The sequence below is a fragment of the Acanthochromis polyacanthus genome, chromosome 13 (genome assembly GCF_021347895.1).
Source record: "Acanthochromis polyacanthus isolate Apoly-LR-REF ecotype Palm Island chromosome 13, KAUST_Apoly_ChrSc, whole genome shotgun sequence".
Taxonomy (NCBI): Eukaryota; Metazoa; Chordata; class Actinopteri; family Pomacentridae; genus Acanthochromis; species Acanthochromis polyacanthus.
The window spans coordinates 293,644-320,235 of NC_067125.1; the positions used below are offsets into that span (position 1 = coordinate 293,644).

At 38.5% G+C, this 26,592-nt stretch overlaps 1 protein-coding gene across 1 annotated transcript; it reads left to right on the forward strand.

Annotated features, from left to right (window-relative positions):
- The first annotated feature begins 6,271 nt into the window (after positions 1-6,271).
- LOC127536810 (integrator complex subunit 8-like) lies at positions 6,272-18,195 on the forward strand. The gene is made up of 12 exons (XM_051958111.1): positions 6,272-6,335; positions 7,572-7,710; positions 7,812-7,986; positions 9,888-10,028; positions 10,790-10,861; positions 11,058-11,109; positions 11,651-11,830; positions 11,939-12,046; positions 12,138-12,290; positions 14,991-15,091; positions 16,732-16,873; positions 17,502-18,195. The coding sequence occupies exons 1-12, from the start codon at positions 6,312-6,314 to the stop codon at positions 17,664-17,666; spliced, it is 1,452 nt and encodes a 483-aa protein (XP_051814071.1). The 5' UTR covers positions 6,272-6,311; the 3' UTR covers positions 17,667-18,195.
- Positions 18,196-26,592: the final 8,397 nt, after the last annotated feature.

Below are 26,592 nucleotides of genomic sequence, written 5' to 3' on the forward strand. Positions count from 1 at the left end.
CACAGGAGTGATGTCAGCGCATAAGAAGTTTTGGTAAACAGTGAAGGAAAATGAGACTCATTGAGCTTGTTGGGAGGAAAGTTTTCTTATAAAAATCTTCCTGATGTCAGACAGATGAAAAATGCAGATAAATAGAAATGAACAAACATTTTTCTTTTTTGGGATTATTTTTTCATTGATGTCTCTTGTAATTGTGGGAACATTTTATTGCATCAACATAATATTTCAAATGATAATTATTATGCATGTGTCCCACAACAACCCTGTTAGCAGAACCTTTTTCAGGTGGTAGAAGAAAACAGTGAATCACATGAAACACTGGAATTAACATCATCATACAGATTTCCTAAAGAATGTGCAGAGCAAAGCTATGGCCTCCCTTCTATTTTTCATGTTTTCATCACATCGGCAGCCATGATTGAATGTCTCACTCTGCCTCATATCATCAGGATCAGACTCATTGTTTTTACTTTTTTCCATCAGTCAGTTTGTCCTCTTGGTCAGCAGTAACAGCGAGCTAAATATCTAGCTTCTACTGCTGAGAAAAAATGCTAACATTAGCATGGATTAGCAACCCTACTACTGTGATTAGAGTAGGGTTAGCAAACAACACATAAAACATGGAATAAAAATGGTTCCATTGATGTGTAAGCTGAGCTAATCAAGCCTTCCATAGTTTATGACCTATTATGATGAATATGTAGTAGAAAATTGCAAAAGAGAAGGTTAATTTTTCAAAAATTTTGAAGCCCAAATGTCCTCCAGGCCTGGAATGACCCAACGGCTTTGCCATAAATTGAACTTTTTGCTTCTACATTTTCAGTTTCTGACCTTTTTTTAATCTATCATGGTTGTTTCACGTGTACTTTACTCTTCATGTATGTTAATGGGATGGACAAAATAATGCAGTCCAGCACAGCACTACCACCAACTAAATACTCAATAAGCAACATTAAGTTAATCATCTTTTTTGCCAAAGTCAACAAAAAATGTTGCAGTTTCAAATAAGTAGAACTTCTTGCCCTGTTTTTTATTGGGTTGTATTAGATAGCCAAATAAAGAGGCCAGTGAGCGTAAAAACAGGAACAGACCACAATGACAATGATCCGTTAAAGTCATAAGTTAATCTGTCATGTTGAGATAACTGCATAAATATTCCAGAGCCACGCTAGAGGCTCCACGACGCTGCATTGTGAGCTAAATGCTAACATCCTCACAATTTGCAAAAGTTTGGCTACCACATGTTCCACCACCTCAAATTTAGCGTGTTAGCATTTGCTACTTAGCACAAAACATTCAGTCCAGCTGAAAGGATGTTTGTATAACATAAAACTAAATTTAAAAATACTACGGCATCACTGCAGCGATTAGAATTTATCCTGAAGGAGATCAACACCGATCAGCCACATCATTAAAACCCATTGACAAAGTGTGCAACGTTTATTTTTTCCCATAACAACATAATGTTCTGCTAGGAAACCTTGAGTCCTGGTATTTATCTGGAAGCCATTCTGACATGTACCACTGATCACTGTTCAAAAGTTTGGGGTCACTTAGAAATGTCCTTATTTTTGAAAGAAAAGCAGTTTTTGTCCATGAAGTTCACGTTAAATAAATGATGAATCCAGTGTAGACATTGTTAATGTGTTAAATGACTGTTCTCGCTGGAAACGGCTGATTTTTAATGGAATATCTCCATAGGGGTACAGAGGAACATTTCCAGCAACCTTCACTCCTGTGTTCTAATGCTACATTGTGTTAGCTAATGGTGTTGAAAGGCTCATTGATGATTAGAAAACCCTTGTGGAATTATGGTAGCACATAAATAAAACATGAATAAAAGCATTGAATAAATCGTAAAATTGTCTGGATGACCTCAAACTTTTGAACAGTAGTGTACATAAACTTTGCTCCAGACCAAGAACCCTCATTGTGGGTAACAACAGACCCCATTCAGACAACATGCCCCGCTACACCTCAAAAACCACCTAAGAACAGCTCGAGGAACATGACCAAGAGCTCAAGGCACTGACGCAGCCTCAACACTCCCTAAATCCCAATCCAGTGGATCATCGATGGGTCCATCGAGGCCGAAGCCAAACGCTGTAAGCCACTTGACCAAAAAGATCTGCTAGCTTCCTGATGCCACCAGAGATCCTGTATCTTTGCCCCGACATGTCAGAATGAAGAATAAATGTTATTTCGGTGGTTTTAATGTTATGGCTCGTCAATGCAAATGCGTGTGCAAAAATTTCATGACTATCTGTTCAATATTTGTCATAATGTTTCACCATAAGGCGACCCGATGACCCATGTCTTTTAGGGTTCCTAATCAGAAGTTTTAATTCTCAGCCAGTACAGATCATCTCTTTCCCCACAGCTTCCATTTGTTTTTCCTCTAACGGTCCACTAAAGGCCAAAAAAAAAAGACATTTTAATACACATGTCAACCACTGTGGAGGAAATGTGAGCAGATAATGGAACTCCTTCGGGTGTGTCAGAGAGAAGCTCCGCTGAGAGCTCCCACATAAGAAGATATTCACCAAATCAGAAAAACACGGAGACTGTAATTTTACTTGCAAGGGTAACACAGCACAGTGTAACAAGACACATTCGTGCGAGCTACAAAGACTGCTCCCATACGAAGTTTATTTTATACACAAGCAGGAATGAAAACATAGCATAAGATAAGAAATAGCTCGAGTTACACAAGGGGGTGTGCTAAGCTGAAAGAGTGGAAATATACTGGGATGTGGAGACTAGGGAGAGAGAGAGAGGGAGAGATGTGTGCAGATGGAAGTGAGTGAGTGGTATTCTGACAAAATAGTCATGTAAAATACTATGCACACACAGTTAATGCTCTAAGGCTTGATTATGATAAATGTATTTACAAATTCAACTCTAACAGGGTGCTATTTGTAGTAAATTTCATGACAATTGTTGAGATATAGATGACTGAAAATACGACCGCTGTTTGTTTAAATCTGAGTAGCTTCTGCACAAAGTGACCACAGACGACTCTCATCCATCCCCCCTTCATTAAATGCCTCACAGTAACATTGACAGTAACGCATGGCTTATAAAAGTACAGTACAGTGATTAATATGGCGTGTTTCGACTTCGACACGTGGAGGTCGGTGCGGCGTCCTCAGCCGATCCCTGCTGAACGTGCGGCTTCGACGTAACAGTGACGAGACGCTTGCAGAAGCCCAGAGTGTCCAACTGTGGATGAGATCTTAAATACGAGAGGAGTCCGATCTGCCGTCAGTACTGGAAGGAGATGACGGAGTTCACTTTGTAGACGTGATACGAGCGATTCCAGAAGACTCGGGTGAAGTAGTTCGTGTACGGAGAGTAGTTCATCTTTATCTCGTGGCAAAAACGTCCGTGCTTGGAGAACGAGTAGATCTCTCCTTTATCGTAGACCACCTGGAAAAGACAAAAGACGCCCGTGATCAATGAAACATTGGTGGAGCTTTCTGAGGATTCGGCTTCATCGATACTACACAGAGTAGTCAGACAACAAAATGCCGTTTATAATCTAATCAGCAACGCAAAGGCGGCAATAAAGTCTGTAATATGTAATGTTCATAATCAATGTAATGAGCTGTGTCAAAGTTCAAGATTTTTATTTACTTTACAAAATAGACGGTCTAGGCACAGAGGAAATCTTGTGCAGGGCCTCTTGGAGTTGAAAAATAAAAAAGAAACACCAACCGAAATAGGAAGTACAAAACAAAACATTTTACAAGTGATAAAAGATAAAATACAAAAAGATGACAAGGAATTCATATTATACAAAATTTGAATGCAGGGCTTAGTAGTGGAGCGACTCTATATTTGTGTTGTTCATATTTATCACTATTTCACGACAACTCGACTGGTTTATTGTTAAACAATCTACGATATTTTTTTTTTTAAAGATTTGGTCTCAGGACAAGAACATTTAAACAACAACTGCATGTTTTAGTATTTTGGACATGGATTATTTGAAATTTGATGAATGGGACATAAAATGTCCTCCAGTTCTGTTATGATCCTGCTGTATTTAATTGCATTTGATTTGTGGCCGGTAAGTTTAGTTTTAATAGGGCTGCATCTAATGATTCATTTTAGTGTCCATTAATCTTTTAATTATTGTTTTTTTGCATTAATTTATGAATTGTTTGATCTTTAAAATGCAACAAAATGCGGAAAAATGTCCATTAGTGTTTCTCAAATTCCAAAATGAAAAGTCTTGTTTTGTCCAAAACCCAAAGATGTTTAGTTTACTGTCACAGAGGAGGCAAGAAACCAGAGAATATTCACATTTACTGTTTTTTTTCGTTATAAAACAACTCAAACAGATTAATTGAAGGCTATGACAGGACAACTAATGGATTTTTTTGATGAATTGTTGCTGCTTTAGTCCTGCCATAGTCGATATTTAGACACATAAGATTAAGTTCCACTGAAACAATGAAAACACAACAGCACTGCAGTGTGTATAAATATGATTAATGATGTTGTAATACATACAAGATAACCGTTTACCTAAAATGAATCTGAAGAAGTAGTGAGAAACCACCCGCTCTTGTTTTCTGACATGTCCTGCTGTCGTTTAGTCACAACACACACGTGCAGGGCATGTGTCGTGTTATTTTAAAGGTTGCTGCTGTTTTTACGCTCAGCTTCCACACTGAAGGTCTAAACTGTAGAAGGGAAGTTTAAGAAGATAAAGCATGTCACTCCTGAGGTCTAAAGTCAGCTACTGAATATATCTGAAGCTGCTGGGAGTCATATTTGTGGATTCACTCTTATTTTATTACATTTTCTCAGCTTTTTTCTGTTTCTTTTAAATGGAGCGGCTCAGTTCAGGATCCAGGACAGAGCAAACATCTGGGATCCTGTAAACTGAGCTGCATCTTGTTCAGGTTTAAAACTAAAGGAAGCTGCTTCTGTTTTATGATTCTGTTCATCAGATGCCTTATGAGTCTTTATTCATCACTCTCAGTCCTGTTTCCTTCAGTATCCGGTGATAAATTCCTCCTGGTGCTGTCATGCAAATAACAACTGTCCCTCTGCAAAAAGCCACGTGGTGTTTTACTGAATTAAATGTAACACTCTGTGTGGTGCTACTTTGCATGTGTTTTTTTTATTCCAATCAGATGCTCCCAATCCTCAGTTTCATATTTCAATATTAAGTTTCTGAGTATTTTCTTTTCATGCTGCTTTCTACGTCAACTCTGCTACACTTTACAGGGAGATATAGTGCTGTTTGTACCACCATAAATTAAGATATAGGAAGAGGAGCTTATGAAGCAGTTTGCTCTGGAAATTGTCCAGCAGTAAAAGCAAATACAGCTGAAGTGATTAGTCAGTTCATGTCTTTATTCAAGCAAAAATGCAAATCTGTTTACGTTTCCACATTATCAAATGTAAGAATTTGCTTCAGTACTTTTAATGTTTTTTTCTTTAAATATGTTTGCTTGCATACCAACTAAAGACAGAAATTAAAAACTAATTAAAACAGGAAAAAAATCTTGTAATGATTATTTTTATTACAAAATATGTTATTCTAAACTACCAATGCAAGCATTTTAACTTTTAGCATTTTTTTTCAAGTTTTTAAACATTTATATTATTATCTTAACTGGTCTTACTAAAATTTACAACTTTTGATAAACACAAAGAACAGCAATATAAGAATGAATTCCTGGAACCTAACTTTTTTGTTTGCCATTTCTTTTCATTTTTGGTTTTCCTGAATTTTGGGCAGAAAACTGTCAATTAAAATAACTTCGGCCTCAGTTAAGTAGTGTGGCTTTGTTTAATTATCAGATTATAATTAAATACAGGCATCTATCAGCCACCATGATAGTGTTGCGTCCATCAAATCTCGAGAAACCGGAAAAGCAATAATTTTAAACCTAGTAACTGCTTTATTCCAATTGTGATCAGCCCCAGTGCTAACCTTATAGCCGCACCATCTAATTAGCCTAAATTAGCACATTTTTGTTATATTTGTGCATTAGTTCAACAACAAGTGGAACTGTTTACATAAAAACAGTGTAAAGGCCCATAGAAACTACCTTTATGGACGCTGTTACTGCTAATTAGCGCTGAGGTTTTATTTTTAAAGACGCTGCTCGCTTGAGAGATGGGGAATCCGTGAAAATTAAAAGTCAGAGATAGCCATGAACAGGGTTTGTCGCTCAGCTGAGATTAATCACAGTTTGAACATGTGACCTGAACGCAGCATAGACATGCGCAGACATGGCGTTTCGTGCGTCTCCTTGGCGACAGAGTGGAACCGGAATGATGGAGGAGCGATGGAGAGGCGCAGAATGAATTATGTGAGAATCAGTCGGTGTCGCTGCTCCGGGCGTTTACTCTGAGCTTTTAGAGCGTTTTTTGAACATTTTTATCTTCTTCTTGTTGATTTGTTCCCGTTCGGGATGGAAACTGTAGCTAGTTAGCTTCAATGTTAGCCGGAACAGCGCTGCCTGCAAACACAACAGAGCGCGGGTGGAAGACATGCGCTCGGTTTAATCACAGCAGCAGCCCCAGCCGCTAACTCAGATATACTCCCTTCAGTCAAAGTGTGAGTCCCCGCCCAGCTGGTAGGACCCGTGTTTAAAATTCAAGCTACTCATGTCACATTGAACTGGACAGTTCTCGATGTTTGGCTAACTGGCTTATCTGACACTTTAACCTTTTAGAAGTGAGCGTGAAAAATAATGATTTAATCAAGTTAATTTTGTCATGAAACTTTTAGAAAATATATTAAATGCGACCGTGTTTTCAGCATCTAAACACTGTATCGATTCTTACCAAATATTATATCGTCATCTAAATGGCAAGAAATTGTCATGCTTTCAAAATTTTACATGCAGCTGCAGAATTATTAATAGCAAATTTTAATGTTTTTTAAGTGAAAGTACAACCAGTAGTTGGTGCATGAACATATTACCTTTTATATAACATCCTGCAGTGGTACAAGCCTTGGTAATTAAGTTTATCTTTATGGTAAAAATGTGATTTTGGAGGGTAATTTTGCATGTTTGCTGTCATTTTAAATGTTTTTGTTCATTTCGTGTGTAGTAGACACTTTGTGTCATGGTGTTTTCATTTTTCATCTCTGTCATTGGTTTGTGTCTCTGTGATAATTTTCGTGGCTTGGTAATTTTGTTTCTCTTATAATTACTTATTTACTTAATTTTGCCTCTTTGTGGTCAACTTCAGTGGTATTGTGGTCGTATTGTTTCTCTGTGGTCATTTCACATCTTATTGTGGTCACTTTACATCTCTTTATAGTTGTTTGGTGTCTCTTTGTGTGCAATTTCAGTCCTATTGTGATCATTTTGGCTCATATTGTGGTCATTTTTGCATATTTTGTCGTGTGTGTGCATCATTTTGTAGTGGCTTTGCATGTCTTTGCAGTGTTTCTTTTCATGTCCTTACGGTTATTTCTTCTTTTGTATATCTTTTTATACTTTAGTTTAATGACTGATAACAGTATCTTTAAACTTGTGAGAGGCTCTGGTCCTGGCTGATCTTCTGTCTAACTAATATGTGTCATTGTCCAATAGGGAAGGATGAGTGCTGAAGCAGCCGACCGGGTGGCTGCTGTGACCAGCGGTCGGCCCAGTACGCCTCTGCAGACGTCCTGGTTTGAGTTCCTCTTGGACGGCAGCCTGCTGGAGAAACACCTGCAGAAATCAAATGCAGGTCAGCTCGGCATTACTTTTGAAAGTTATGTACAAGTAAAAAAAAAGTATCAGTAACAAAATCTAACGTCTAAAACTGTCGGGGCGTATGTGTTCCCTCAGACCCGACTCCGGTGCAGCTGATCGCCCAGTTCCTGGAGCAGGCGTCCAAACTGTCGGTGAACGAGCAGAATCAGGTTCAGCCTCCAGCAGACAACCGCAGGAACCGAACCCTGAAGCTGCTGGCGCTGAAGGTCGCCGCACACATGAAGTGGGACCTGGATTCACTGGAGAAAGGGTGAGTGGGGTCGTAATGTGTGTGGGGCTCTCTGAGAATGAAATGAGGCTGCGGGTGTTTCTCAGTAACCAAATGCAGAACAGTTCAAGAGAAACTAATTATTTTAACCTCTGGAAGCCATGAGTGAGCTGTTACTTTATTCTAAGGTTAAGGGGCATACTGATTGTTACTCTGCCAAGGAACGCATCAGAGTTATGTGACGATCGGCGTCTGTCTGTCTGTCTGTCTGTCTGTCTGTCTGTCTGTCTGTCGGTCTGTCTGTTGTTTTGTGATCATATTGAATGGAGGGTTAGTGGGTCTCATGGATATGGGTGAGGATAATTAAGCTGATATGCTATGGAGTTAGAACAGTCTCATAATTCACAAATGCACACAGAAGAATTCACAAATGTAAACTGCAATCCACAAATAAATTAAGAAAGTTCACAAATGTATTTCTGCATTCACAAACTGCTTTTGTGTGTGAATCTTTTTTGAGACTACTCTGCCGTCAGCTCGAGCCACAAATGCATTTTTTTCAACACGAAAGTTTCTGTAGCCAATCAGATGTCTCCCTCCTTTCAGCCAATCACAAAAACTCACCCCACGTGGGGGTGGGTGTACTGTTCAGCCAATCATATGAACGCGTCCGCACAGCGTTATACTTGACCGTGTCATTGGGCTGAAGAATGAAGCTGCCCGTCGGAGAGACCATGGCGTCTGATGGGGACAATAGACCCTTTATTTGTTTACAAACATTGTGACGTTTTTTGTGGGCGGGGCTTATGCTGGAGGCAAAAGCTGAGCGAGAAGTCAAGCGGGACTGGGAGTATATAGTTTGCGCTGGGAGTTTGCGCTGCAAACTCGAGCATTTTTAACCCGTTAAACTTCAGTGTACCGCCGGCGGTACACCTACTAATTTGCATAGGAATTTAAAGAATGTCCGAAGACTGCAAACGCGATTATATAAACACTATACGCCAATGGAAAATGCCACTGTTTGGGCGAGATGCCACTGCCGCAGCGGCATTTCCAGTGGCCTCTGGAGATGCCAGCAGAGATACCACGATTACCGTCTCTCCGATGGGCAGCTTCACTCTTCAGCCCAATGACACGGTCAAGTATAACGCTGTGTGGACACGTTCATATGATTGGCTGAACAGTACACCCACCCCCACGTGGGGTGAGTTTTTGTGATTGGCTGAAAGGAGGGAGACATCTGATTGGCTACAGAAACTTCCGTGTTGAAAAAAATGCATTTGTGGATCGAGCTGACGGCAGAGTAGTCTCAAAAAAGATTCACACACAAAAGCAGTTTGTGAATGCAGAAATACATTTGTGAACTTTCTTAATTTATTTGTGGATTGCAGTTTACATTTGTGAATCCCAGTTTACATGTGTGAATTCTTCTGTGTGCATTTGTGGATTGCAGTTTACATTTGTGAATTCTTCTGTGTGCATTTGTGAATTATGAGACTGTTTTAACTCCATAATATGCTCATCTGTTTACTTTATCTGAGGAAGAGAGAGGCGGTGAGCTGGGTCGCCTTATTTTTCTTTGACCACTGTGATTACTTTGATTATGAATGTGTGCACATTATCATGAGTTGATGGTCGTTTTTCTTTCATAAAAGGCTAAATTTAGTCTCAGTGAATTCTTTTGTTTAGCTCATCAGACAAACAGGCCCAACCTTCAGTCCCTCGGTGACTCTTGTTCTTCACAGTCGCTGCACAGCTTTTACTTAAACTCTGAATAAACTGAGGTGTGAAGGCCTCCTTTACTGTGTAGCCGAGAAAGAAAATAACAGACAAAGAAGCACAAATACCAAACTTGGATAAGGATAAAACATTAAGCAGCATAGTTAGACAGATAATGTATCAGTAGAATCCTGTAACTATCTCCCCTGCTTCTTCATCCCCAGACTGACCATCCCAGTGTTGAACATGCTGCTGAATGAGCTGCTGTGTGTCAGCAAAGTGCCTCCAGGTGTGAAACATGTGGATCTGGATCTGTCCACTCTGCCTCCGACCACCGCCATGGCAGTGATCATCTACAACCGCTGGTAGGAGAGGAAACACTGACTGAGGACAGATTAAATTAGATAAATACTAAACTAGCAGAACAGTTTGACTCCAAGTGTTTATTTGCCGCCGTGTGGAAGTCACCAGCTCTGATTGTACATTAAAGGAGGAAAGTTCTCACATGAATCTCTTAATATTTAGTGTTGTAGCTGACCAGTATAAGTTTGTCATGGTATTTTCCAACATTCATTTTAATGTTGGCATCTTGAAGAAACCTTAAATATCTATTTGATTACAGAAATGTGGTTGTTAGCAACAAAAACCAAAAGGATTGAAAAGTTTTGCTTAATATTGTTCAGTAAAGACAAGCATGGAAAAAAATAAGTTGTCTGAAGGTGAAACAATAACTTTTTTTTCAACCCAAGTGAACAAGCAGGACAATGAATAAAGACTCCAGAAATATAATTCAGTGATAATATGTGGAATTGGTTTGATACATTTGGAGCATTTTAATATCATTTTTCTTATTTTTTTGGAGTATTTGGCTTTTTCTCTTCAAAAACATGGATTGCATTTATGCTTTATTGTAGATTCATATTTAATTTTTGTATTGTTTTGGCACAAATGTGGCCCAGGTTTTGGACTTTCATTAAATCAAATCATTCTTTCACTAACATTCTTACACATCCATTGTCAAGATTATAGTAGAAAGTCAAATCACACCTTCTTCAGCCCCATTAAAAGACTTATTTTATGAGCATTCAAGCACAGGATTAATGTGTCTTTGTTGTGTTTTTTAAAGGGCCATCAGAACCATCGTGCTGAGCAGCTTTCCAGAGAAACAAACCAAACCAGGACCTCATCAGATAAACATGTAAACGCTGCTTCTTTACTTTCTTTTCAAGTTCAATTCATTTACTGAACCAATAAGCTTACCTTAAAGTCAGTACAAATGGCAGCGTTTCGGCTCACATGCACGGATTAATGAAAAATACACATCCAGACAGATTTTATTTTGAGTTGAAATGCAAAAAGGTGTGAGCGTAAACTTCTTTTGTGCCTGAATCCAGGTTAAATATCGTGCAGCAGGAGAAAGAAATGACAGAAAACATCCTGACTGTGGTGAGTGAACATGCTTTTCATACTTGCATACGCCAATAAACATCTTTAATTAAGGTCTGTTTATCCCTGTTTGTCCAATTTCTTTTTTTTTTAATTCTCTTTTTTCCATAAAGAAGTCAGTAGATAAGCAATATCTTACAAATGTACTTTACAAACTGTTTTCAATTTTGCAAACAAACAGACATACTGAACAAGCGTTAACCAGGGCAGTCGCAGTACAACTTACGTCACTTAGTCTGGTCTCTATGGGCTGATAAACTCAATCCAGCCGTTCCAGCGTTTATCAAACATTTCTGCTCTGAGTCTCGGTGCAGATGTTAATTTCTCCGTTACAAAAACATCGTGCACCACATTGAACCAGTCTCTATGGAGGGTGGCTCCTGACATAGCCATTTCTTTGTAATGACTTATTGTCAGTAGAATTCTAGACAAATATGTCCTAGGGTAACCAATTGTTTTTCCAGTTTCAAAGAAATTCGAGCAGTAGTTTCATGGATCTGTGTCCGTTTTTTCTCCTCTATTATTATTATTATTCCCTCAGCTGAAGGAGCAGGCGACCGACTCCATCACCGTCCTGGAAGGAGCTCTGCAGCTGAAGAAGGACTTCTACGTCCACACTCTGAGGACTCTGGACCTGCTGGCCGCTGACGCTGCCGCTAACGGAGAAACCGAATCCTCCACAGCCGGGCTTCGAATCAGCGCCGATGACCTGCGCTGTCAGGTTGGTGGAGCACTCACGGTTGTCTTTCTGAGGATTAGATCATCCTGGATGCAGTGGTTTGTGCTTCAGAAAGATGTTTTTACTCTAAAGCTGTATTCTGTGTTTCAGGTGCATTATGATCTGGGAGGTATTTTCTTCCAACAAGGCTGCACCGACCAGCCAACCTATGAGAAGGCCAGAGATCACTTCAGACAGACCAAGGAGCTCTTGAAGAAGGTCGTTAGACTCGATTTCAACCATAAGAAAACCCGAAACTACTGACTTTGAGTTGCAGTTCTGACCTTTGAGTGATTCGTTTGTCTTTCAGCTGGACTCGACCGTCCACGTCCACCTGGACGAGAAGCGTCTGGCCGGTTACTGGAACGCCTGCAGAGCTCTGACCGGAGACTGTGACCCCTGCGACCCCCAGACGACCCCCTACGACCAGATCAACAGCCTGATCCAAGCCCACAACCACCAGGTCAGAGCGAAAACGGGACGACGATGAAACCAAAATATAGAAACTATTGCTGCTCTGCCAGCTCTGACATGCCTGATGTTTTTATGGCATAAAATATGGATGTTTATGAAGATATACGTAACATTTTAGCTTGATATATCATATACTTTCTGAGATATAATTTTTTATAAACTGGCTGTTGACCCACTTTTAGCAGGTTTTCTCACATTGAAATTTGCGGCTGTTTGAACAACAATATCTCAGGAACTATTAAAGATAAAAGCCAGAATTCTTCACTGTTATTTCTCCAATATTGGACAAGTAGATCAAACTATATCTGATTAATAATGAATTGATTTATGGAAAAATGTTGAAGCTCCCATCTCTGAGAAAAGCTAAACTTTATTAATCCTGAAGGGAATTCTTGTGGCAGATATCGCTGATAAAATCGAGTGATGCAACATGAGAAATGCAGCACCTAAAAAGAAGTATGATACATTACTGAAATAAATGAGTAAACTAAAAGAATACTAGAACAGTAAAAAGTATTGCCTGCAGCTATACTGATGTAATTAATATTATCACACATACTAATGAAATATTGCACCTGAAATATATCGTGCGTTACGCTGACAATGTTGTGCACACATTAACAAATACACTGATAATGCAGAAGTCAATTAGTGATATTTTCTGATCCACGTGTAGCTGTATGTCACAATAATACAAAACTAAACCTATAAAATGCTTTAAAATGTGATCTACCTGGTCACCACAGAGGAAAAGAAAGATAATTTCACGTTCTGATGAGCTGTTTCCACAAAACCAATAAAAGTACACAAGAGGTGTGGAGTTTTTAAAAAAATACTTTTGATTTTTAAACCCTGATTTGTAGAAATGTAAGCTTTTAAAAAAAAAGACCTGTCTCTGAGATAAGATGGGACATCATTTTTTTTAATCCTGAAGGAAATTCTGGTACCAAAATCTTGCTCAGATAAAGCTTTGTAGGCACAAATCTCCTAAAAGTGGTCTGACAGATAATTACAAACGTACACATCTGGAAAGTATTTGAAAAAACTGTTACCATTCCAATTACAGAGCACATTTCAGGAATGTGTTGGTGGTTATATATTAAGAGAAGAATTCAGTTTCAGGATACCAAAACATAGAACAACGATGAAAAGTTTTAGCCCTACAACAAATGAGGTACGGCTCTGGAATAAACTTCTTTTTTTTTCCCCACATTTATTTTATATTTATACAGTACACAGACAAACAGGAAGCAAGATACAAGAAAACAAAAGACAGAATTATAAACGCTTCAGACAGATGATTGCTGGAGTTTTGGGGCTGTTATGTATGAGGTATGACTGTATTATCGTGTGTGTGTGTGTGTGTGTGTGTGTGTGTGTGTGTGTGTGTGTGTGTGTGTGTGTGTGTGTGATAAATGTAATTAGATGGACCAATATTGCTGTGAAAACATAGGATGTTGAAACAGAAGAGAATAAATAAATAAATAATAGTAAAAAAGGAAAAGAAAAAAACTCAATAATAATAATAATAAATGATAAATGAAATAGTATAAATTGTAACAATATGAAAACAACAACAATAGAGGTCATTACATGGGTAATGGTCATCAGCAGATAGGGAGGGGACAATAACAATAGCATATAATATAGTAACTACAGTGGTATATAATCGAGTAACTACAATAATAATCATACTAGTATAATATGGTAATAATAATAATAATAGTGATAATACCAGTAATAATAATAACAGCAATAGAGAGAATAATAGCAATAGTGGTGGTCGTAATGACAATAAAATTAGCAGCAGCAGCAGCAATAGCAGTAGTAGTAACAACAACAACAAAAACAATAACAATTATATCAAACCGTAAACAAACAAACAAACAAAAAGATCAAAAGCAAAGTAGGACAGTGTGGTAGTAATATAGTAGCAGTGGTGGCATCAGCAGTAGTTGTATTATAACTGCAGGTGGTTTGAGAAGTCAGCAACAATATAGTATTCAATATGTAATAATAATTACAGTATTACAAACAATCCAAAAAAAATAAAATAAAACATAAAAATAGTCAAAATATTGAGTCCGGCATTTTCCATCCACATCCTGTCTCCTATCTCTTCTTTTTTTTTTCACAGAGCACATTTCAGGAATGTGTTGGTGGTTATATATTAAGAGAAGAATTCAGTTTCAGGATACCAAAACATAGAACAACGATGAAAAGTTTTAGCCCTACAACAAATGAGGTACGGCTCTGGAAGAAACTTGAGACGGATCTGAAACAATGTTCAAACATCAGCCAGTTTAAATATAAATACAAACAAAAAATCTTTGGAAGGTACAGTGAAGATGAACTTAATTATCACTATCACAGTAGTTTTGATCTCCCTTTGGAACATGTTGAAGTTTGTTTTCTCCTCTTACTCGTTATAGCATGATGGACTATTAATGGTTTTTTGTGATACATTAATTGAATGTTATTCATTACATGTTTGAAATAAATAAATAAATGAAACGGAATATCAATTTTACAGATGGTTCATGATAAAGCTGGAATCAAATCGGAGACGGTCGAGCAGAAGGAACGTGATGACTTTAGATGGAAATCCCCAAAAGGTTTTGGCTTATGTGAGGTGTTTGGCAGTAAAGTGCAGAACTTGTTCATAAATTCCTCCTCGTCTCTCTTCCAGGCCGTCATGGAAGCCTTCATCAAAGACAACGTGTCCCGCAGTTTACCGAACCACTTCAGACGCTCGGTTCTCAGAGAGTTCTTGTACAAAGTCCAGCAGGGGTGAGGCCACAAAAACATTCAAACCTGTTCACACACTGCAGTCAGACTGTAGACTTAGAAAAGTCTGTTTATGTTGTTCAGAAAGCCGTGCACTGCTTGTTTCTTCAGAGCTTTAAACTGGAACAATCTTCCTCGTGCAATTTAAAAGTTCCCCCTCCACTGACATTTGTAGGACAAATCTCAAGACATGCATGTTTTCAATGGCTTTTGGTAGTTTTTAATGTTCTTAAATTGAAGTATTTTATATTTATTTTATCCTAGAATTTGATCTTACAAGTTGCGATCTTGTTTTGCCTTGTTTTAGTATTTTGTAGTTTTGTTTTCTTTCATAAAATTTTCAGATTTTATAATTACTCCGCCAAGGAAGATAGTGGAGTTACGATGATTAGTGTACGTTTGTCCGTCCATCTGTCTGTCTGTCAGCAACATTACTCAAAAACAGACTCATGAATTTGGATGAAATTTTCAGGGAAGGTCAGAAATGACACAAGGACCAATTTTATCAGTGATGCAGCTTATAGTCTGGATCCACAGATTTGTTAAATATTTTTGTATCATTGCCAGATAGCGGCACGGCGTCACTGTAACCATGACAACCAGTGAACACTACGTCAGCTGCCTGCTGATGATCACGTGATTGTGATTCTACTACAAATCCACCACTGAGGACTTATCAGGACGTATCCATCAGAAATGATACAAAGAACAACTGATTAAATTGTGGGGGTGTTTCTGAGTCCCATTAATTCCCGCCGCCCGCTACATATTTAGATCACGTGATTCCGTATCCGTACATAACGTACACATGCAGAACACACGTCTGTGCTCAGAGCAAGGTCATTTAGTTTGTGGGTACATCTACACTACCAGTCAGAAGTTTGAACACACCCTCTCATTCAATGCTTTTTGTTTATTTGTATAATTTCCTACATTGTAGATGAATACTGAATGTTTACACTTATTTATTTACAACATATTTTCATCTGTTTTCTTTCATAGTTTTGATGTCTTCAGTATTAATCTACAAAGTATAAAATAATTCAGTTCAAATCATTGAATGAGAAGGTGTCTCCAAACTTTAGTGTAGATTAAATGTCCACATTCTATGATGCAGTGATTTCTGATCATCAATAACTAACAAATGCTGCATTTGTAACCATGCCATATGAGGGAATGAAGAGCCTTGGCTAGTACTGCGCTCTGAGGGCTTTTCTGGTTTTTCATGTCGTCTTCCTATTGCACATTTTTTTGTTGCTGTCTGACTGATGACATTTGCAGCACTGAGAGTGTTTTAAATATGTTCTACAAGTACATTTGATTTGATAAATGTGTACTAATTTGCTCAGAGATGAACCTTTTATTTAGTTTCCAGTAATATCCTCCAGTGTTCCTTCTGTCTCTCCACACAAACTCCTGTTAGAAGTCTTTATATCATTCTGCAAACATAAGTCTCTCCATGTTTAGCTCTTATTTGATGAATAAACTGAGCCTCATGCATGTAACTGCAGACTTCTGAGTTTGAAATTCATATTTTGCACTAAGCAGTAAATGGCTTTGTTAGAAACTAATATATAACATCCTGTGCACTGTATTGTGTAATAATTGTATATAACTGTACACTGTGATGTGTGTCTGTGTAGGGAGTCCGGTCTGGATGAAGTTTGTCATCAACTTTGTGTCTGTAACGCCGTGAGAGACGCTCTGGAAGGAGAAATCCTCAGCATTCGTTTCCAGCAGCTGCTCCTCAAGCCTAGTAAACGGATCGTGGACTTCATCTTAGAGGTAATGAAGCTCAAATGATCTTAAATGTTTTAATTACAGAGTCTGTACGATCCCATAAAGGATGAGACTGATGGTGTCGGAATTAACTGTTTTACTTCAGTAGATTTTACTAAATCAAGACTGGATTTGATCATTGAAGACACTTTTTCTAGTAGTTAAAGTCAGAGAACCATTAGGAGAAGGAATCAAACTCTTATTCAAGTAGAAGTTTTTATACCACCCTAGAAATACTCCACTACTAAGTCCTGCATTCAAATTTTGTATAATATGAATTACTTGTCATCTTTTTGTATTTTATCTTTTATCACTTGTAAAATGTTTTGTTTTGTACTTCCTATTTTGATTGGTGTTTTTTTTATTTTTCAACTCCAAGAGGCCCTGCACAAGATTTCCTCTGTGCCTAGACCGTCTATTTTGTGAAGTAAATAAAAATCTTGAACTTTGACACAGCTCATTACATTGATTATGAACATTACATATTACACACTTTACTGCCGCCTTTGCGTTGCTGATTAGATTATAAACGGCATTTTGTTGTCTGACTACTCTGTGTAGTATCGATGAAGCCGAATCCTCAGAAAGCTCCACCAATGTTTCATTGATCGTGGGCGTCTTTTGTCTTTTCCAGGTGGTCTACGATAAAGGAGAGATCTACTCGTTCTCCAAGCACGGACGTTTTTGCCACGAGATAAAGATGAACTACTCTCCGTACACGAACTACTTCACCCGAGTCTTCTGGAATCGCTCGTATCACGTCTACAAAGTGAACTCCGTCATCTCCTTCCAGTACTGACGGCAGATCGGACTCCTCTCGTATTTAAGATCTCATCCACAGTTGGACACTCTGGGCTTCTGCAAGCGTCTCGTCACTGTTACGTCGAAGCCGCACGTTCAGCAGGGATCGGCTGAGGACGCCGCACCGACCTCCACGTGTCGAAGTCGAAACACGCCATATTAATCACTGTACTGTACTTTTATAAGCCATGCGTTACTGTCAGTGTTACTGTGAGGCATTTAATGAAGGGGGGGTGGATGAGAGTCGTCTGTGGTCACTTTGTGCAGAAGCTGCTCAGATTTAAACAAACAGCGGTCGTATTTTCAGTCATCTATATCTCAACAATTGTCATGAAATTTACTACAAATAGCACCCGAAGGAGTTCCATTATCTGCTCACATTTCCTCCAGAGTGGTTGAAATTTGTATTAAAATGTCTTTTTTTTTGGCCTTTAGTGGACAGTTAGAGGAAAAACAAATGGAAGCTGTGGGGAAAGAGAAGATCTGTACTGGCTGGGAATTAAAACTTCTGATTATGAACCCTAAAAGACATGGGTCATCGGGTCGCCTTATGGTGAAACATTATGACAAATATTGAACAGATAGCCATGAAACTTTTGCACACGCATTTGTATTGACGAGCCATAACATGAAAACCACCGAAATAACATTTATTCTTCATTCTGACATGTCGGGGCAAAGATACAGGATCTCTGGTGGCATCAGGAAGCTAGCAGATCTTTTTGGTCAAGTGGCTTACAGCGTTTGTCTTCGGCCTCGATGGATTGGACCCATCGATGATCCACTGGATTGGGATTTAGGGAGTGTTGAGGCTGCGTCAGTGCCTTGAGCTCTTGGTCATGCTCCTCGAGCTGTTCTTAGGTGGTTTTTGAGGTGTAGCTGGGTATGTTGTCTGAATGGGGTCTGTTGTTACCCACAAGGAGGGTTCTTGGTCTGGAGCAAAGTTTATGTACACTACTGTTCAAAAGTTTGAGGTCATCCAGACGATTTCACGATTTATTCAACGCTTTTATTCATGTTTTATTTATGTGCTAACATAATTCCACAAGGGTTTTCTAATCATCAATGAGCCTTTCAACACCATTAGCTAACACAATGTAGCATTAGAACACAGGAGTGATGGTTGCTGGAAATGTTCCTCTGTACCCCTATGGAGATATTCCATTAAAAATCAGCCGTTTCCAGCTAGAATAGTCATTTACCACATTAACAATGTCTACACTGGATTTATCATTCATTTGATGTTATCTTCATTGAAAAAACTGCTTTTCTTTCAAAAATAAGGACATTTCTAAGTGACCCCAAACTTTTGAACAGTGATCAGTGGTACATGTCAGAATAGCTTCCAGATAAATACCAGGACTCAAGGTTTCCTAGCAGAACATTATGTTGTTATGGAAAAAAATAAACGTTGCACACTTTGTCAATGGGTTTTAATGATGTGGCTGATCGGTGTTGATCTCCTTCAGGATAAATTCTAATCGCTGCAGTGATGCCGTAGTATTTTTAAATTTAGTTTTATGTTATACAAACATCCTTTCAGCTGGACTGAATGTTTTGTGCTAAGTAGCAAATGCTAACATGCTAAATTTGAGGTGGTGGAACATGTGGTAGCCAAACTTTTGCAAATTGTGAGGATGTTAGCATTTAGCTCACAATGCAGCGTCGTGGAGCCTCTAGCGTGGCTCTGGAATATTTATGCAGTTATCTCAACATGACAGATTAACTTATGACTTTAACGGATCATTGTCATTGTGGTCTGTTCCTGTTTTTACGCTCACTGGCCTCTTTATTTGGCTATCTAATACAACCCAATAAAAAAACAGGGCAAGAAGTTCTACTTATTTGAAACTGCAACATTTTTTGTTGACTTTGGCAAAAAAGATGATCAACTTTATGTTGCTTATTGAGTATTTAGTTGGTGGTAGTGCTGTGCTGGACTGCATTATTTTGTCCATCCCATTAACATACATGAAGAGTAAAGTACACGTGAAACAACCATGATAGATTAAAAAAAGGTCAGAAACTGAAAATGGAGAAGCAAAAAGTTCAATTTATAGCAAAGCCATTGGGTCATTCCAGGCCTGAAGGACTTTTGGGCTTCAAAATTTTTAAAAAATTAACCTTCTGTTTTACAATTTTCTACTACATATTCATCATAATAGGTCATAAACTATGGAAGGCTTGATTAGCTCAGGTTACACATCAATGGAACCATTTTTATTCCATGTTTTATGTGTTGTTTGCTAACCCTACTCTAATCACAGTAGTAGGGTTGCTAATCCATGCTAATGTTAGCTTTTTTCTCAGCAGTAGAAGCTAGATATTTAGCTCGCTGTTACTGCTGACCAAGAGGACAAACTGACTGATGGAAAAAAGTAAAACAATTAGTCTGATCCTGATGATATGAGGTAGAGTGAGACATTCAATCATGGCTGCCAATGTGATGGAAACATGAAAAATAGAAGGGAGGCCACAGCTTTGCTCTACACATTCTTTAGGAAATCTGTTTGATGATGTTAATTCCAGTGTATCACGTGATTCACGGTTTTCTTCTACCACCTGAAAAAGGTTCTGCTAACAGGGTTGTTGTGGGACACATGCATAATAATTATCATTTGAAATATTATGTTGATGCAATAAAATGTTCCCACAATTACAAAAGACATCAATGAAAAAAATAATCCCAAAAAGAAAAATGTTTGTTCATTTCTATTTATCTGCATTTTTCATCTGTCTGACATCAGGAAGATTTTTATAAGAAAACTTTTCTCCCAACAAGCTCAATGAGTCTCATTTTCCTTCACTGTTTACCAAAACTTCTTATGCGCTGACATCACTCCTGTGTATCTTCTTCACTGCAGACCATAGACCGTATGCTGCAGACACACTTTAGGTTCATTACTACCCCCTACTGGGCTGGAGTGTTCATCAGTGTTACTGGTGTGCCACAAATTAGGGAACTGAGAACGGTGCGATTAAATGTGCTGTAGTTACTTAAATGAAATTAACGAGTTAAAGACCCAGCCCTAGTTAAAATATTCAAGTCTAAACCACTTAAACTGCATTTAAGTAAAGTAATTGGGTACATTTACTCAGATACTTTACACCAGTCCCTCTGATATGTCAGACATTTCTCTGATAGATGTATCACTTTTACTGATTTTACAAACAATGAGTCCCTGTGGAGCTCTGTGGTGTTTGGTTCTGGGATGTCAGATCCAGGGGTCAAAACAAAATCAGTCTTCAAGCAGCTGCTTTGTCAAATTGCAACAGAGAACATGTGAACAAATGTGAAGTCAGCTGGAAGAAGGTTGATGACAAGAGTGACTTCTCGTCTTCATTCTGGCAGGTGACCAGAATTTATGTGACAGAGAACTTCTGTATTGGATGATTCCATCGTCTCCATGGTGCACCGAACAAAAACAATTCTGGCATTTTTTGATGCACCCAGGGAGCCTATATAAAGGCTGAAACCTTCTGAAATTTCCCTTTTTCACCTGCTCTTGGACTTGGATTGACCTGTTCAAAGATCAGCTGCAGAAAGAGAATAGTTGGAAAGCAAAACTTTTGGAAAGCGAAGACTTGAAGAAGAAGACACTTTTGGAGACCTGAAGAGGACACTCTCAGACTCTGAAAGAGAAGACCTGAAGAGGACACTTTTGGAAACCGAAGACCTGAAGAGGAAACCTTCGGCCAAAGAAGTCCAGATAAGAAGACGTTTATAGAAACGACTCTTGGTGGATCCTTGAATCACCTTTGGATCCCTGAAGACCTGGAGATGGACCTCACACTGATGGACGTCGAGGGATACGTGGGAGTTGCCGTGGAGGTGCACCGCGACGCTACTGGTAATATTATGAATAGATTATTAATAATGTAGCTTTTAATTGATGGAATTATGTCATTTATCTGTCTGAAATCCTTACAGCTGTGTCAGTGTAGAAACCAGTGTGACTTTCTAAATTGTAACTGTTGATAAAAACACAGATTTAGTGATTAACAGTTATTGATTTTTAAAATGATTATTTGAAGCATAAAATGTAAAACTTCTCTCAGGAGAGGGTTAATCTAATTTATTAATCATTGGCGTAGTGATTTGGAAACTCTGTAATTTTCATTTAAAGGCATCAAATTGATCAAATTTTCCATGAATTTTTTTGAAAACTAAAACAAATGATGCCAACTGGGGCAGAAATGATAAAATGCCAGAAATGTGTTTTTGCTGTATCCATGGAGACGATGGAGTCTTCAGAATGCAGCAGGCCTCTCCTCTGTGTTGCTCTGAGTCGCTTTAAAAATCACATTTTCACTCTGCTCAACCTAAACTTTGTGTCTGACTGTTTATGGACCTTTAACGTGAACTGTTATTTTATTCATCACACAGTTTGTATTTGTTGAATCTCATAAGAATGACAAAATGATTCTTTTACCACTTGAATGAGGCTGCAGGTGTACCACCGTCTCCATTCAGTCACTATGATTTAAACTCATAGATTTGGTGATTAAATTGTTCTAATCTGCTAGTTTCATATTTTTTTGCTCATGTTGTTTTATTTGTAAAGGATCTCTGTTGCTGGTTGGTTTATTCTGTCGGTTAAGAAAGAACACAGTGATTTACTTTGCTTTCTACTGCTGATGTGACTGATTATCTGATGCACACAGACTAATACAGGTGCAGTTAACATGCTGCTTATCTGAGTGAGGACACTTAAAACAGTCCAGGAGAAAGGATGCTGCTGTGTTTGAGGAGAAAAGTTCACTTAGTGGAAAACATTCAGTTTATTTAGGATTTCATAAATGTGTGATGATGACCTGAACCAGCGACAGTCACAATAATTAGTCATAAAATGTGACTTCATTGTTGCCTGTTGCCGTGTTTTGGTTGTAACATTAATGATCAGAGAGGTAAAGTGCCGTCTTTTGTTGTGTTGTGTTATATTGTGCTGTGTAGTATTAAATTATATTGTGTATATTTGTGTTATCCTGTGTTTTATTGTGTTGTTCTGAGTTGTGTTTTGCTATGTTGTGCCATGTTGTGTCATATTACTTTGTTTTGTGGTAAACTGTATGATGGTGGGTTGTGTGGGTCTCTGTTGTGTTTTGTTGTGTAATCCTGTGTAGTGTAATGGTTTCCTGTGTTGTGTTGTGCTATATTGTGGTGTGTCATGTTCAGCTGTGTTGTGTTGCATTACAGCACATCATTTACACATTTCTAATTACTAAATCACTATGAATGTGAACAAACTCGTCATCTGAATTGTCAAGACTTAAGTTTTTCCAAGTGACCAAAGTAGAGTAAATAATTGTTTTCATAAAGTCTCACATGAAAGAACAGACTGCAGAATTACTGATTTAGTGTTTGTGGCGTTGACACCGTTGTTGGATGGTTATAGTGAACTGTTATTAACTTTAGTTGTGACTGCAGATGATTTTGTCCTGATATCTAATGATGTTAGAAGTACTAACATGTGATGACCTTGTTTCCTCTCAGGGTCTGTGGACTACGCCGTGGAGCATCCCCCTGCCGTCGGATTCCTGGAGACCATCTGGATCTTTGATGACGACGACGCTCCCATCTTCTACGATGTTCTGGCTCCATACGAGGAAGAAGAAGACCCAGAGGGAGAAGACCGAGAGGAAGAAGACCCAGAGGAAGAAGACTCTGAAGAGGAAGACCCCGAGACGGAAGACTCCGACGCCTGGTCCGACTGGAGCACCAGCGAAGACTCCGGCTACGACAGCCTGGACGAGGACGAAGAAGACCTGGAGGACGGCGAAGAAGAGGACGGCCGACCCCGCTCCCCCTTGTCCAGCGTCTCCCCCCTCCTGCTGGTGCTCCGGTCATCGCTGCTCCCGCTGCTCCCCCAGAGGACCTTGCCGTCCACATCAGCTCCTTCCTCAAGAGGATCCGGGAGGAGTGCGATGTGGAGGCCCAGGTAAGTACGAAGAGGCAGCGGGTCAGCGAAGAGGACGACGCGCAGCCTGGACCATCCTCTTCGTCCACAGACCACAGTGCGTCGGGTCCCTCCACATCAAGCCCGGGCTTCTCTGTGACGGGTGGAAGCTGGTTCAGGCCTTTTCGGAGTCCAGATGATAGCGACTCCGATTAGTCCTGAAACTGGTGGAAGCTCTGATCGGAGAAGTTCCAGCTGACAGGCAGCTCCCACTTCTTACTGCACGGATCAAAAAACATCAAGATCCCTGCAAATAGTAAAAATCCTCCTTCACATGTCTTAGCGTCATCAGACAATGTGGGAGGTGGTAGGTATGAGCACCTGACAAATACAGGTGTGTTTCTTCTTCTCTCTATCAGAGGTAAGCAAAATTCCAACTGCACATTTTTCAATATTTAACTATTATCCATGATACTAACTTTGTTTCTTTCTTCCTCCGAAAAAGGTAAGTTATTACTTCATCAGTTTCTCAGGACTTAATATCTCTTCATGATAATTTATAATTGAAGCATTTTACTGACTGTAGAACTTTATGTTTTGTTTCTTCATCCATCATCCAGGAGTTCCGTTCAGGGAACTCCTGGATGGTGGGCAGAGAGGACCGGACGGACCAGACCAGAAGGATGGACGACCAGGAACCCACTGGAGGGTTGGAGGAGCGTTTTCAGTCAGCTGACTAAGTGAGTCCTCACAAAGACGACAAAAGCACCAACAGGGACATGAAGTGGTGATGAGCTAAAGTAAACTTTCTGTATGTTGATGTGAACTGATTGAGCTTAGAACCGTTCCACACCTACTGTACATTTATTTATGGCTCCATGTCTGTTAAGAAGCACTGATAATTATAATTCAACAGTTCAGCAGCCAGGAACGAGTCAAAGTTTGATTTTTGGGTCCTGTTTTTCTGTTTGCCAGGTCAGCGCTCCAATTCAGACGCCCCTGCCTCCAACAGCAACGTCTCCAGCCGCTGAGGGGCGTCCTGACTCTGCCTGCACAGAACTAGTTTCCATCATGTGCTGGTTCTGTGCCGGTGGGTTTAGGAAGCTCCTCACAAAGCATCAAATGAAGACAGAGGAAGCTGCCACCTGTTTGTCTCTGAGCTCTGACAGCCAGACAGAGAAGATGTTTACTGCTTTGTTAATGTTTAATGTAAAACCTTTTGAATATCTTTGTTATGATCCAACGTAAGATGAGAACTTTGGAGATAAACATTGTCAAAAGTTAGATTTGCTAGTTTAACCCTCCTGTTGTCCTGCAGGTCAAAGTTGACCCGTTTTAAAGTTTGAAAATGTGGAAAAATATATATATTTTCACAGTGACACTTCTGATGTCCACATTTTCAACATTTTTGGGAAATCTTTGAACATTTTTTGGTGGAAAAATGAAATGTTAAAATGTTTCTTAAGACCATTCACAACAAAATCAACCAAAATCCAGTTTTGGTTGATTTTATGTGAATGTTCTTAAAGACAATATTAGTAGTGTTACTGATATATATGTCATCACTTCAGATATTTTTCTGATTTTTTTGGAAGATTTTTACTCATCATCCCACAAATGTGGGGATTTAGTTTTAAAAATAAACTTTTAAAGGACACTTTTAAGGAATAATGGAATTTTCTTCCTGAAGATTTTGCAAATTTTCAGAAATTTGGGGAATTTTTTTGCTGAATTTTTGGATTTTTTTTCCAGAGAAGGAAACAATATTTTTTGGTGCCTGTAAATGAGGACAACAGGAGGGTTAATTAAAATGTAAAAGAAAAAAACTGACATCAATAACTTACTTACTTTAATATAAAAACTTTAAAACTGTTATTGTTTATTCTAACACAAGAACCTGTAAGATAAACATTGTAAAATGTAATATTTCCTTTGTTTATTGTTAAAATACATTTAAAACTGTTCATGTGTATTACAAATAAAATGTAAATGGCCTTTTAACATTTTGATGTTATTTATAATTATTAGCACAACATATAATCTTATTAAATAATCATTGTAAAAATATAAAAACTGTTTATTGTAGGAAAGATTCACTTGAAAAACTTTTGGACTGTTTAATATGATCTCATGTTTTAAGCATGACATTGAAATATTGTCAACAGTAAGATATAATTTATTGTAAACATTTTTTAAAAATGTGTACTGAAAGTACCTTTTAGTAACATTGTTTTTCACATCTTGCTGTATTAATGTGAATTTAATACTTCTTGAATAAATATAAAAAAAATAAGATTTACTTTTGTGATGTTTTGTGAAAAGTGATTTTGAGGTATTTCAATTTTGATGTTTAATAAATTTACAAAAATCTGTGAAAAGAAGTTTTACTCTTTGTCATGTTGGGTTGTTGATGACAGACTGATGGAGGAAACTTGTATTCATTCAGCACAAAAAAAAAACAACAAACTAAATGTTTGAACGGTCTGGACACGTTTCAAAGCGACTCCATATTTGTGTTGTTCATATTTATCACTATTTCACTCCAACTCGACTGGTTTACTGTTAAGTCAGATGATCAGAGTGTTTTCTTCACTGATGGTGGATCAACGTGGAGCTTCTTCAACACTGAACCAGACACAGGAGAGTCACATTTGTTTCAACGATGAGCTGCACTGACATACCTTACAAGAAAAAGCAGTTAGATTTGCTTTTAAATGACCTGACTTCAACACAGTTCAAAATTGTTCAGAATATGACATACTTTGTGTATAATTTAATGTCTTTCGAAACATTCTTGGAAGCAGTTCACATCTGGCATTCCATCAAATTATTTATTGAAACTTAAAAACCAACAACTTCAGTGAGATTTGAATTAGAGAAGACAAAAAATAAAAACAGAGACGTGTTTCAGATCACACAGAACAACGCAATTTGCTGTATAAGGAGCTGCACTCTGAGCTCTTTTCCACCACTGAAAGCTCCTGAAACAGGGATGTTAGCGTTATAACCGGACCCTGGATTTACAGA